This window comes from Oreochromis niloticus, linkage group LG20 (assembly GCF_001858045.2).
Source record: "Oreochromis niloticus isolate F11D_XX linkage group LG20, O_niloticus_UMD_NMBU, whole genome shotgun sequence".
Classification (NCBI taxonomy): Eukaryota; Metazoa; Chordata; class Actinopteri; order Cichliformes; family Cichlidae; genus Oreochromis; species Oreochromis niloticus.
This window is the reverse complement of record NC_031984.2, coordinates 20606863-20621396: the sequence shown is the minus strand read 5'-3', so window position 1 is coordinate 20621396 and position 14534 is coordinate 20606863. Positions and strand designations below refer to the sequence as shown.

The 14534-nt window shown below is 40.5% G+C and overlaps 1 protein-coding gene across 2 annotated transcripts in view; it reads left to right on the top strand.

Annotated features, from left to right (window-relative positions):
- The first annotated feature begins 3948 nt into the window (after window positions 1–3948).
- dip2ba (disco-interacting protein 2 homolog Ba) overlaps window positions 3949–14534 on the top strand; it is a 44142-nt gene continuing 33556 nt past the window's right edge. For both annotated transcript variants that reach the window (XM_003448148.5, XM_005478120.3), the window contains exon 1: window positions 3949–4237. In XM_003448148.5, coding sequence (XP_003448196.1) covers window positions 4153–4237 — 85 coding nt within the window. In that variant the 5' untranslated portion in view covers window positions 3949–4152. The remainder of the gene's footprint in view (window positions 4238–14534) is intronic.

Below are 14534 nucleotides of genomic sequence, written 5' to 3'. Positions count from 1 at the left end.
CATTTATACTGTTTTATCTGTGTTCAGTTATCATATCAAAAACATGTTTTCTATTGTAATGTAATGATTAATATGAATGATTAAAGTGGAGACTTAGTTTAATTAAAAAAGGGATATGAAAGGAAACGATGTATACAAAGGCATTGAATAATACTCTTTCAAGTACTTCTACAACATTGTGCAAAGATTTTGAGCCACGCCTCATTTTTTAAATATTGTGCTTGGAAAATGGGAAATTGATGCATGGATTTATTGAAGCATGCAGACATATGTGGATCTTTAAGGCAAAACCCCCCCCAAAAAACAGAGTTTGTACAATTCTAATGAGCTTGAAAGTCAATATTTGGTATGACCACTTTTATTCTTCAACACAGTGTGAACTCTATGACATAAGATTCCCTGTTATTTCTTTAAGTAATCTTCAGGATTAATTCTCCAGGCTTCTTGAAGGACATTCAAAGCTCTTCTTTGGCTGATGGCTACCTTTAGATGATCCCACACTGCTTCAATAATGTTGAGGTCTGGACTCCGAGGAGGCCAATCCATGACTGACAGTGTCTCACATTTCCCTTTCTTAAGCATGACTTCTTGACAGCCAGCCTTCCACTGAGACTATTTTTGATGAGGCTTCAGCAAACAGTTTTTTTACGTACATGGATTTCAGACATTTTTCATATGTATTAGATATTTTTTAGGCCGACTACTTTTGTCCTGCACTTGTCCAATTTCTGTCCTTTACTTGCACTAGTGTGCAAAAGTGTACCCCCTTCCCAATTTCCTACTTTGTTGAATGTTTGTCACACTTAAATGTTTCAGATCTTCAAACAGATTTAAATATGACGCAATTAAACACAAAATGCAGTTTCTAAATGAAGGTGTTTATTATTAAGGGGAAAATAAAATTCAAACCTGCATGCCCCTGTGTGAAAAGGTGATTGCCCCCTAAACCTAATAACTGGTTGGGTCACCTTTAACAGCAACCAGTGTGCAATCAAGAATTTGCGATAACTGGCAATGAGTTGGTTCGCTCATCTTTGCACAATTGTTGTAACTCAGCCATGTTAGAGGAATTTTAAGCATGAACCGACTTTTTAAGGTCATGCCACAGCATCTCAATCGGATTCAGGTCAGGACTTTGACTTGGCCATTTCGTTTTGCTTGAGCCATTCAGAGGTGGACCTGGTGATTGTTTTGGATCACTGTCCTGCTGTAGAACCCAAGTGCGCTTCATCTTGAGGTCACGAACAGGTGGCCTGACATTCTCCTTCAGGATGTTTTGGTAGACAGCAGAATTCATAGTTCCATTTACCACAGCAAGTCCTCCAGGTCCGGAGGCAACGAAACAGCTCCAGACCATCACACTACCACCACCCTCTTTTACTGCTGGTATGATGTTCCTTTTCTGAAACACTGTGTTAGTTTTATACGAGACCACAAAGTATTTTCCCAAAAGTCCTGGGAATCATTGAGGTGTTTTTTAGCAAATGTGAGACAAGCCTTTACGCTCTCTTTAGTCAGTAGTGGTTTCCTCCTTGAACTCTCTCATGGATGCCATTTTTGCTCAGTCTCTTTCTTATTATTGAATCATGAACTCTGACCTTAACTGACACATGTGAAGCCTCCAGTTCTTTAATGCTGTTCTGGTTTCTTTTGTGACCTGCTGTTGCTGTGCTCTTGGAGTAATTTTGGTTGGTGCAAAAATACGTTTTATTCGTCAGCTAGATATAAAAGGCTGATGGAGTATTGTCCCCCTGCCAGGCTAGCAGGTGGACGGGCAGCATGGACATCCAAGTTTGTGAATGCGATAACTCAAGAACGAGGGGATGTAAGATTTTGAAATTCATACCATGGATTAATCTACTAAAAATCTTAGTGACCTCGATTTCAAGGTCAAGTTTTTCTAAAAATATTGTGAATGTGATAACTCAAGAAGGAACAAACAAACAAAAATAATAAAACATTTTCTTCTGAAATGCTCAGGTACAAGGACTGGACTGAAAAAGCAGTAAATGTTTAAACCATCCTGTGACATTTACAGTCTATATACTTAGACATTTAACTCAAAATCCAAATGGTTAAAGAATTATAACTACCTGTGACATTACGGGTGTGTGAAGGGGTTCTTGTTGGCCTAGAAAATGCTCGCTGTGGCCCTGCTTTCAAGCTGTTTTTTGCTGTCCAGTAATCCAGTATTTTTGGAAATGCAGAGTGACAGCAGTCTGCAATTAAGTTGTTATGTTCAGTTTGCTTTGAAGCTTGTTTTCCTTGCAAGACAATGTCCATGTTTCCTAGAAGAAGAAAAAAACATGAACAGAACTTTTTGGAGCAGCCCTAAACTGCTGAGGGAGTGGCCGAAGGGAATATTTATTTTTAGCGTGGTTACAGTGAAGATGCCACACTGACGATCGTAAGTGCTCAAGGTCACTTTATGAGCTTAAACAGAGGCAGTTTTCAGCACTGCAACTGTGTGTTACATGAACTTTGCAAAGACTGACTTAAAGTCAAATTCTTCTCAACTCATGTCAGAGCCAGAGAAATGTGCTGTGGCTTTTTCAAATATCTGACTCTCTGCATTATATAGGCCTGTGTGGCACTTCCTGTTTGTTCTTTACAAGAACAGAAAAAAACCCTCCAATGATTTCTTAACAGGAAATTACTGGGCAATGTTATAAATGATTAATATTATACCTTTGCATATTTGTCACACTTACATGTTTCACCCATGTTTGTCCCTAAACATAATAACTGGTTATTAATAATTAATAATTGGCCACCTTTGGCAACAAGAACTGCAATCAAGCATTTCTCATAACTAGCACTGAGTCTTTCACTCTGCTGTTGAGGAATTATTTTAATTCAGCCACACCGGATGGTTTTTGAGCATTAACAGCCGGTTTAAGGTCATGCCAAAACAACTCAATGTGATCTAAGCATCGACTTTCACTAGGCCACAACAAAACTTTCATTTTGTTATTGTTGTTGTTTTTTTTAGCCATTCAGAAATGCGGTTTTGTGGTAGTGAGCAGAATTTATGTGTCCATCACTTAGAGCAAGTTGTTTTGAAGCAACGAGGCAACAAATTCTGACCTTAACTGAGGCAAATGAGCCCTGCAGTTCTTTAGATGCTGTTCTGTGTTCTTTTGTGATCTCCTAGATGAATCTCGAGCCTTGGAGTATTTTTGGTAGGCCGGCCACTCCCGGAAGGTTCACTCCTGTTCCATGTTTTCTCCATAAGTGGATAATGGCTCTCACCATGGATCACTGTGGTCCTAAAGCCTTAGAAAAGCCTTTTAATTCATGATTTAACAAAGGGGGTAGTTACTTTTTTACAGATTTGATTGCTAAACATAATCAATACTTAAAAAATGCATTTTGCATTTACTCAGGTTATGTTTGTCTAATATCAAAGTTTGTTTAATGATCTGAAGCATTTAAGTGTGACAAATATACACTACTTCTGGTCTCCTGCAAAGTTTCTCTCCCTGATCTCTCTGGAAATTGACTATTGTTGCACCTCTGTAGTGTAAATCGGCCATTATGTTATGTTCTGAGTCCCAGAAAACTACTAACAGCAGGAATCAGATGCTGCACCAGTTTCAGTTTTTGTGGTTTAGTTTTCTTTTTAATAAGTCGAGTACGTTTTAATTGATTTATACATGCACAGTTAAGTAAATGATCACACAAAACATGTATATTTCGTGCGTTGAACCTGTATTTCTCCCCCAAAAGCCTTCAGTCATCTTTATAAAGAAGTTTTAATCTTTTCTTTTAACCCCCTTGAACTCAATGAAGGGCGGGGATCTGTGTGTCCGTGTATCTCTATGTCTGTGTCTGTTCGCCACTGAAACGCCAGGGGGAGCAGCGGTGTCGGTGAGACCCTCACCTCCTTCACCTCCACCTCCTCCTCCCTTTTCGGATGCGGCGAATCAACACACGCAGGCGAGGTAAATGCAGTCACGTGACCGCCCGTTGCCGTTGGTGAGTTTTCCCCATTATGGCGGAAGGGCCAGCCGTGCGGATGGACTGTCTCTCCCACTCCGATGCTTGTTTTGTGTCTTGAGGGAGGGGTTTTGTTTTTATTTTTTTTAACGTTTCCCCGCAACAGCCCGGTTTCTTTTCAACTAGACGCCACTCGAGTTTATCGGCGAAGCCATGGCGGACCGCGGCGTGGATTTGTCCGCCCTGCCTAAAGAGGTTAGAGACCAGTTGGCTGAGTTGGATCTGGAGCTGTCTGAAGGTAAAGGAGGGGCGGGGGGCTGACTGGGCTGATGGGGGGGATGCTGTAGCAGATTGTCAGGCTAGCTGTGTATGTGTCTCAGCTGTCTGGACTGACCGGCATAGGTTATACCAGAGGTTCATCCTCACCGTCTACTTTTCCTTTATGAAAAATTTGAATGAGAGCATGCTTCGGGCTCTCAGGCTCTGCCACCTAGCTTATTTTGTGCTAGTACAGGATGTGGGCATACGAGCTAGCAGTGCATGGCAAGCAGCATTGTACATGAGGAAGAGAAAGGCTTTCATCCGTTTCCCCTTGTTTCTGTTTATTTTGTTGTATTCTTCTTTTTCTCGAAGCTCATTTAAACCTAAAGGCTGATTAACAAGATCAGAAATCCTCTCGTTCGCTGTGTTAATGTGTGTCTTTAAACACCACTATGTGTGTGTGTGTGTGTGTGTGTGTGTGTAGCTTGGTTGAAAGGCGTTCAGGGCTGTACCCCTTTTCTTGTTATCTAGTTGTACTTCTTCATATTGTATAGATTTGATTCAGCTGTAACCACATGGCTCCCAGTTGGACGTAATTGAAACCTCAACTTTCATCTGGGAAAAAAAATCCGCCTGATTGCTATAAAAGTGTGAGTCACTGTGAGTGGTGTTGAAATCAGATGAGCAGGCCTATAGTCATCATCCGCTTGTGGTGTCATATGAAGATACAGTCTGTCATGTATGACTGCCCGTAGTTACCACACGTAGTTTGTGACCTCAGTGACATTCACCGGAGTGATCACGTAGACTGTTTACCGAGCCTTGCACACCTGTGCAGACCTGTTATTACTGGAATCATGGGTTTACCTACCTGTGCTCCTCCTCATATACTACACTGCCCTGTGCCTGTGGTCACAGTGATGTGAGGCTTGTTGTCACGTGTGTATGCACCCCAATATTGGGACCATTCATTTATCCAAAGCAGGGCTGATATCAACCCCTCCCCCAGAGCAGCTGTTTGCCCCACTACCCCACCAATGACACACTGTCACACATCCGTGACAGTACCCCCTCCTTTTCCCCTGCTTTGTGGCCCCTAGGCTACATACATGCAGCTAAATCTAATCCTCCTGTGCAGTGACCCCTCTAGTTATCCACAGCATCCATAGCATTTTGTTATTGTTTTTTGTAAATATAGCATCATATATAGCTACCCTCCTATAATTGGTAATGCATGCGTTTTGATGTAAATACATGATGATTTCATATCTGGGAGTAATAAAGGCTTAAAAAGGGGGTTATTACACTGTGTAAAAAGACACTGACTGCAATAAAAATACCAAAGTATTCGATCAGAGTATAATAATAGCATTAGTCCATTACCCAAAGGTGTTTTCAGGTGTAGATTTAAAAAGAATTTAGTGTGCTGACCTGACCTGCTGATGAATCTCAGCAGTTGTTCTGTTTTGGATACTGTAGCCCTTTAAAACATTAGTGATATATACAGTACATCCACTCCATGGAGGCAGGAGACGTTCACTGGGTGAGAGGCTGGGTACAACCTGTATGTGGAAATTTCTCATTAGTCTCGCAGTGATATGTCACATTTTTAAACAACACACCGTTAAAGGAAGTGAAGTTGTCTTTTATAGCGCGTTCAAAATTAGATGGAGGGCTGTGACTACTACTTTGATGTAACAGATTGAAACATCCATATATAGTAAAACGCAATGCAGTTATGTACACTAAACATGCTGGGCCTCTAGGTTAGCGTGAGCTCTCGTTGCACCACAGCGATGAAACGGGACTAGAGGGACTCTTGTTGGAAGGGAGTCATTTTGAGCCAACACCTTTAGATGCCCCAGGGGAAGACTGAGGTCTACAAGATCACTGTGTATTAGATAACAGGTTATTTAAGAAAGGTTTGCCAATTATTCCTTCATCTTTATGCTCATTTTCAATAAATGGACACACGGTACAAAAATTAACACGAGCTGTTGGACTCAGGTTTGGCGAATTACAGGCTGATTTTCATCTGCCCTCTCTGGTTGCTTGGTAGCATTTATATAAACAATAAAAGTATAGATAAGAACCAGATACATCTGACAGATAAAACAAAGACATAACTATATAATATTAAACAAGCGTTAAAATCTCAGTGTGTGTTGTGGGTTAAATTTGTTTGGTTTTTTTTGCATCATTTCTACTTCCAATTCATTCTTCTATATCACAAATTATACTCATATTTATGACTTTAAGAGTAAAAATGTAAATATGTTTTGCCTGTGTTGGCCATACATGTTTTAAAGAGTTATTTATGATTATTTACCGGAATCGGAACTTGCTTGTGGTTAACAGCATGTCACCATTATTTTTGGTCTGTTACGCATTTGCACAGTAATGCACTTCTTGCAAACAGGAACTGCTTTTAAACCTCTGCATTTCTGTTGTTGTTGTTGACGAGCGCCCGTCAGAAACACGAGGTTCAAAAACCGGTTGGTACAAGAAGCGGGCAAATTCCCATTATTCTGGTGTTGACACTTAGACTTCAACACATGCTTGTGTGACATCATGGCTTATGAATGCAATGCTTTTTAAATTCCAGCTGCGAGACACTGAGTGTAGTGGAAAGAGTGGGTTGGGGGCGGTGGTATAAAGTCTTATCCGTTTCACGTCCATGTATGTATAAGTCTGTTAGTCCCTTTGTGACTGGATGCATGCCTCATAGGCCGTCTTTCTTGAGTCCATAACAAGCCCTCATCTGAAGCAAGTGGAAATGCCTGTTCCTGCGTTGCTCGGATAAGAACACTGGCCTGCCAAATGGCCTCTTAAAAAACAACTCATTTCTGCGAGCCCCCTGTGACTGTGGTGGACACAATGAGGACCATTCAGCTGGTCTGAGCTGCTGTGGCCAGGAGCTTCTGCTGCCATTTAGGCCATTCAGCTGAACCCGATCTTTGTGTGTACGTTGGAATGAGCCGCCTCCATATGAAGAGAAGGGAACGGCCACTGACTGGTCATACTTGAGAAGATGACACACAGTGTGCATTTCCACTGGGAGTGCACGCCCTCCCATCTCTCTACTGGGCCAGAGGTAAAAGTTCATGTCTGGTTCACCCCTGCGTCCAGCCTACCTGGTTGATATCGCCTTCCGTCTGTCTAGTTTGCAGGAGAGAAATCGCTGACCCAAGCAAAATTCTGCACAGATGAGTTTTGGTCTGTCGGCAAGCAGCTGATGCTCCGTGCCGAGGTGATGTTTTGACATTGCAATACAACTGGAAATGATTGGCAGTTCCCTCCCAGTCTGCTTCTGAGCGCTTTCTAGTGCGTGGAGTGCACTTGTTCATATGTGTGGGGTCACTGTCTGTTTGCATCTCTGATCAGTATGCTGAGAGTCTTCTTTTCTGGGCCAATCCTTCAGATGCAGCAGAAGTAGGCTGTGTTCATTTGTGTATTAAGGAGAGAAGGCCCTCAGCAGAGCATGTCAGCACTAATATGGACTAAGCCTTTCTTAGCTACCTGCTTTCCTGACCTTAGTCATCAGTGACAGCATGTAGGGCGAAGTCTGATGAATCGTCAAGGAGGACTCTCCTCCCGTTCGTGGAAGATCCCTTTAAACTCTTTCATTTTTCCATTTGGTCCAGTGCTCTTTGAATGACTGTACCGTTTTTGCTAGAGACAAAATTCAAACAGTTCCGGTAAGAGGAGAAGGGCGAGCTTTACGGGGATATTTGGTGTATCACTGTATCACAAAGGATTCACAATATAACGCTGTCTGAACACAGACAGAAAAATCAGCTCCGCCTAGATTTTACAGTGTGGGCTTCATATTACCTGAACTACTCAACCATTTTTGGGTTAGATACAAAAATTCTCTAAAATTCTGAAACATGAGAATTGTTTTGTAATTTGATAGTCAAAATGACAAAACATTTCCAGCTGTCCTGTACGATACTTGGGTCATAAAGGGTTTCAAAATGTATCTGGGCTGTTTTTATAATTTATGCATTAAACAGCAAACAGTTGTTTTTGTTACACACTCAAAAAAGTGCTAAATTTAAGGCAGATTAGAGACATGTGATGGACACTTCCTCAAACGGAAGAACATGTGCTGCAGTGCGTGCGTTTTTAAGGTGCCTTCTGCTCTGGTGCAAAAAGAGGAATAAGAGGCCCCTTACACTGACTGGAAAGATGAAATCTTTACCCAGATTTCATTTCTCAACTTCTTACTCTAATAGGCCTCTTACTACATGCTGCTTACAGATGTTCCAACGATCTCTTGTGAATAGCAGGTGGAAATGCGGTAAAATTGATACCATAAAGCATTCGCAGCATTATGTCATCAGTATTTTACTTTCAGCCCCAATAGTTAGATTTTGTTTGTCTTTATTGTGTATTTGATTATCTAGAGAGGAGGTAATGACATGCGACAAATCTCCCCATCAACTCAGCTAATGGAGTAATTTTTTTTAACTTCTTTATGGAAGTGTATGACATGTATTTAAAAGCTGTGTTTATCCCATTGAGTGAAATGGTTTAGTCTTGTTTTATTTGCATACATGTGTAAAAATCAGAACGAGTACGGCGTTTGCTTTCACTGTATTTTACAAACGTTTGTCAGAACAGAATTGGAGGGGAAAAGGTTTCTTTTCTTTACTCTAACCCCTTTTTTGTGGAATAATCTACAGGAGCTGAAATTGTTAGAAGTGTGGGGGAGTTTATGTCCATTTTAAAGGATGGAGAAAATTTCTCTCTTCAGTGTGAGTGTGATTTGTTTTGATGCTCTTGTTCTTGATATGTTATTGCATATGATCCGAGTCCGTGTTACTGTTTGTGTTCATTTGCCTGTACTGAATATCACTTGTACTCATTTCTTATGTTTACATTTGATGCGGTTTCTGCTCCCCTCTTGGCCAGATCGCTCTTGAAAAAGAGATTTGTTTTCAATCTTGATGAGATTTTCCATCTGGTTTAATAAAGGATATATTATATACAACAGAATGCTAACATTTCTTGTATCACTGACAGATTTAGTTTAACAGAGTCTGGTCAAATTTAGCTTATTTTGTTGTGGAAATCTCCTCTTGGACATGCACTACTTTCCAATAATCTGATCACATCTAAATGAATCAGTTTCCAGATGTGAAACAACACCCTTTTCACATTTTCACACAGTTGCAAAAGCAATCTTAGTAGGTGTCTTTTAACACCTTACAGTCTAATTTTTGTCCATTTGCGTTAGCGAGTAGGCATGCACAGCATTACAACTGCTCATGACATAAACAGTACATTAAAACCATGTCTGTTCTCAAAGTACAATAAGCCTGAGATATTTGTCTGTCCCAATTCAGAGGAGAAAGCTGTCTCTGTGCACAGTGAATAGGGTGTAGCTTTCTCTCAGCTTCAGGATAGTACAACCGACAATGCTCGTTGCCACAAAGCATGACAACTCTTTTGCACATATGTAAAATATCACAGGCTTTCTCTGTCACTGCTGTGTGTGCACGTTTAAATATGGCTGAATAAAGCACTAAAAGTGTGACCAAGAAAGAGACTGTTGTCTGACAGATTTCTATCTCTTTTAAGAGATTAATGAAGCCACCAAAGCGTCTAAAAAGGATACGTTGCACTGCAGTGTAATTATATTAAAGACAGATTATAAACGACAAAGATGGTTTATTTTCCAGCTCTGTTTGCGAGACTGCTTAGGTCATTCATCTGGTGTTTCTTACGGCATTTGAATTGGATTTGAGCAGTCTTGTGATTTTTCTTACCATGCTATAATTTTTGTGTTTACATATTGTAGTGGATATTGCACAAGTTTGTGCTTGTGTTTGGTCTCTGTAGAGTACGTAGAAGGTCAGAATCCCGAAAGCTTTCATCTCCCTCCTTGTAGATTCAGAGCCGGGGCATTTCATCTGGTAAGGGTCTTGTTGTGTTTGTGTGTAAACAGTATATTTGCACATGCGAGTTTGACATAATACAGCTTCTGTGAATAGTTAATGATGGCTGGAGTCTCTTTCCCTCCTCTGGGCCTATAGTTGGCTGAATTATTCAAACGGTCTCATTAAGTACCAGGACACCCTCACAGAGTGGTGTGGGTGTGTGTGGTAAGTCAGCATGACTTCTTTATGTTCCCCAGGAACATGTTGAGGCATGCCAAAAAAACAAAAAACAAAACATAAGACCGTATTTAAATTTATGCCAGGGGCTATATTGACATCCCACTCATCAGCTCTTAAGACCTGCAGATCTTTGGTGTGAGAAAGTAACTTTTTATTGTCGAAGATGCTGAACTTGTTGAGCGAGTTCACTCGTGATGTGAGGTTGGGTTGAGCAATATGGCAGAAATCAACCACTGAATTATGCATGTGAGTTTGAGACTGAAATAACAAGATGAAACTTGAAACATTCAATTTGATGTTCCTTGGAAATGATTAATTATTACAGTTAGGGACCCAACTATAGCTCAGGAACAATGAACAACACATTTATTTCATTTTTAATATCTTATTCATTGGCTTATTAATATGTTGTAATATATTAATAAGCCAATAATAATATTGTAACAAAAATACAGTGCTAATATTTGGTTGAAATATCAATATACTAACGTGGTCCTGTTAAATTACAGTATTGTGAAAAAGTCTTGAGTCTTTCTTTATATTTTGTTAATAACATGGGAAACAGACAAAAACAGAGTTTGTAATTTTTAACAAGCTTGAAAGTCAGTGTTTATTTTTCAACACAGCCTGTGTTTTCTTGTCATTTCTTTGAGTAGTTCTCCAGGCTTCTTGAAGGACGTTTAAAGCTCTTCTTTGGATACTGACTTCCTTTAGATGATCCCATGTTTTTAGATGTTTTTACTGCATTGGCAGTGTGTTTAGGATCATTGTCATTCTGAAAAATGAAGCCGTTGCCAATCAGCGCTTTCCAGATGGCACTGATCGAAATCTGATGGTACTTTTTTGTGTTAACGATTCCATCAATTTCGACAAGATCAACAAGACCACTGTTTGAAATGCAGCTCTAAACCACGACACAGCCTCCACTGTAGATGCCTGTAGACACTCAATGATGTACTGCTCCTTTGGCTAATAGCTCTTTAGAAATCAAGCTGTGTTGTCAGCCTGTGCTATCTTTGGTAGCTTTGGTAGATTTAACAAAAGAAACGTGAACAAATGATGTGTTATAACAGTCTGTTATTCTGATATTTTACATAGATTCTTTACTAAGTTGTCTGTGTAGACACAAGATGCCTTTTTTATGCTTGATTGATTCATAGGTCAGTGTTATGTGGCTTAACAAAAAACATTAAACATTGAACTTCACAAATCCTGGAGAACTATTGCTCAAGATCACTTTAAAAATGACAAGCCTGGCTCCTTGGAAGCATATATACAGACAGCAGTGGTGGCTCAAGACCTGTGCATCCTACTGTATTTGGAGGTCAAAAAAGATGGGAAAAAGTCGTTAAAAAATGATTTAGTATCTGACTTAAAGAGCTTATATCTGGGCTAGACTTTGCCAGAAGTATAGCCAGAAGTACTTTCATCAGCAAAAGGCATCAATAAATATATAGTGATAGCAGCAGAGAAAAAGGCTATTACCAAAAGATGGATGGCAAATGTAGTATCTAGCATAAATAACTGGATAGATGTGACAGTGGAAATGGACAATGTGGAAAAGATGACTCTCTGTGTTAACCTAAAGATGGACATCTTTAAACAGCTCCAGGAAATCTTAGATCAGACCTTGTCAAGATAATGAACAGAAGGCCCTGCTTTTTTTCTTTGTCTCTCTTTTTTTCTTCTTCTTTTTCTTCTTTTCCCCTGCAACGATTTCAAGGTGTGTCATCTACTTATTGTGTATTCTGGTGATTATATATTATTTTATATATAAAAGAATGTAAGACCAAAGTGGTGGGAATTTAGTTCTCCCTGGGTGTATACAGGTGTGAGAGGACTCTGTTATCTTTTGTTTCTATAATTTGTTGGAAAACTTGAAGTATAATGGTTGATCTTACCTTGTTTAAGGTATAGGGATAAGGGTTAACACTACATAATATCCACCCATTTATGTGGTACGTAGCTTGTTTATGTGTGTCAAGTTAAACCAACAGTATTTAGATAACGTGTTTACAGACTAGGCTTGCCTGCACTCTGTCTTGCTGTTGATTTGTGAGTCACTGCTATTAGGCGTGTCCTCGACTCCAGGGCATAACAATCTACTGTGAAGTGAGTGAACCTGTTCAAGCTTTGGCTTTTATAGGCGTGATGCAAACTCTGAGTCATCATAAGGAAAGAATGAATGTGGATTTTATCATATCAGGCCATTTATCACAGCTTGCCAATGCACCCACCTTCATTTACAACTCAACCAACTTTATCTAACTGAAAGTGATGGTCAGGCACTTTTCTCCCTCTGTGCTTTTTGTGCCCCGCAGAGCCAGTGCTGTGACACACCTGGTATTGCTCAGTGATACACTCTCTGATCTGCGTCTGATAGGCTCATGGAAATTAAAGTTGTTTCTTTTCTATGGTGGTGTCAGTTTGAGAGTTAATGCAGAGCCCCTCCAATCTATCGCTAGTATGTATCCACTACCCAGTGAGCCACGTGACCGTGCCAATGCTCAAGAATGCTCTTGTGAATATAAATAGACCTGGCTGGCAAGACAAATTCTCTTTCATGCCTGAGGAGGAAAAAACAAGCATCTCTTTGACACAAAAGCTCCCCCATTATTGCAGTGGAGGCCACCCTCTCGAAATCCTTCGGAGTCAGCCCTAATTGTGTGTGTGTGTGTGTGTGTGAGAGCGTCTTTGGCGCTGAGGCTGATTTTCCTGGCTAGTAGACATCAGCCAGTGGCAAACTCATCCACGAGCGACCAACTGGCTGGTTGGCTGCTACATGTGGGTCACTATTCTGCCCGTGGGTTGTGTGTGAAATACCGGAGCCTCTTCGGGGCTGTCCTCTTTAGGCCAATCACCTGCTTTCTGACTCCATCAGAAAGTTGATAAAAGCATGATTAACCCCAGTGATTTTAGTTGTCTTGTTGTCTGTTATCTGCTAATGTTTAACAGTAAAGCTGAGCAAGTGCAAGTTTATTGGTGTGTGTTCGTACCTTGCGAGCAGCTACTGGTTTCACAGCATTGCCAGTAAGCCACGAAAGTAGCACTCTAAGTAGTTTATGATGATGTGTTATTGCAGTGCCTTTTTTTAAAGCATATCAAATAGTACATTTCTTCACATTTTGTATTTTTGGATCTTACAACATGCCAACATGCTATATATATACACAAAAGGATGCTTCTAACCCTGCATATTTTATTATCTGGCAACACGTTTATGCTGTGTTTATGTTGTAGTCAACAACAAGCACCAGGGAAATATTCACAGCCTGATATCAAGTGCTATAAAGTGTGAACCGCAGTGGACAATAAAAAATTTTTAAATAGCGTACATCTTTCGGCTTGGTGAACTAGCTGTGTACTAAATCCACAAAAGTGTGCTTTTTGTGCATTTTGAGGTTTAGGTAGCTACTTTGATATCTCTTCTTGCCAAGACCGATTACTGTAGTCATGAATGCTAAATGAGCATTTTGGATATATTCTCAAAGGTTTGCGGTTTTCCTCCCTATTAAAAAATGTGACTAATAACGGGACAGTCACATGATCGGCTATTGGAAATTGCAACAAAGTACGGTATTAACTCATTAAACATCCAGACCACTCTGACCACAAACCCGGTGCCTCTTGTTATCCAGTATCTCTCAGTTTCTGTCTCATTGACTCTGCCTTTCACTGTGGCTCTTCAGCTGATCAGCCACAGCTGATCATTGGAGCCCTTTGAAGTGGGTGTGAGGAACACGAGGTATTTTCTCAGCAGCTGACCAGTTTTTATATATGAAATCGCAGGCCTGCGTCACAGGAAGGGCTGATGGGAAACCAGAGTTCAGTGGTAATCCAGTCCTGCTGTAAATGTACAATGAAAGTTTCCAAAAGGTCAGTTGCCATGTTTTTTTTTTTGTTTTGTTTTGTTCTTTTGGAAATGTGCCTCACGTTTCAACAGTCCCCTTCCTAATACTTGAGCAGAGCCAAAGGGTTATCAAAAATTCCCAATGAGTAGAGGTCCTCAGGAAGCCTCCTTAACAACCTGATGATTATCGCCCCTCTTGGCCCCACAGCACACATTGTGCTAGAGCTTGGCCTATAGTCATAGACCCCTTTAATTCAAGTCTCTAGAGAGCGAGGTAAAACAAAGGCCCTGAAAACACACTGAATGGGTGTGGCTTAGGCCTCTTAATCCCTGACTGTCAATAGCGCCGTTGGTCCCGT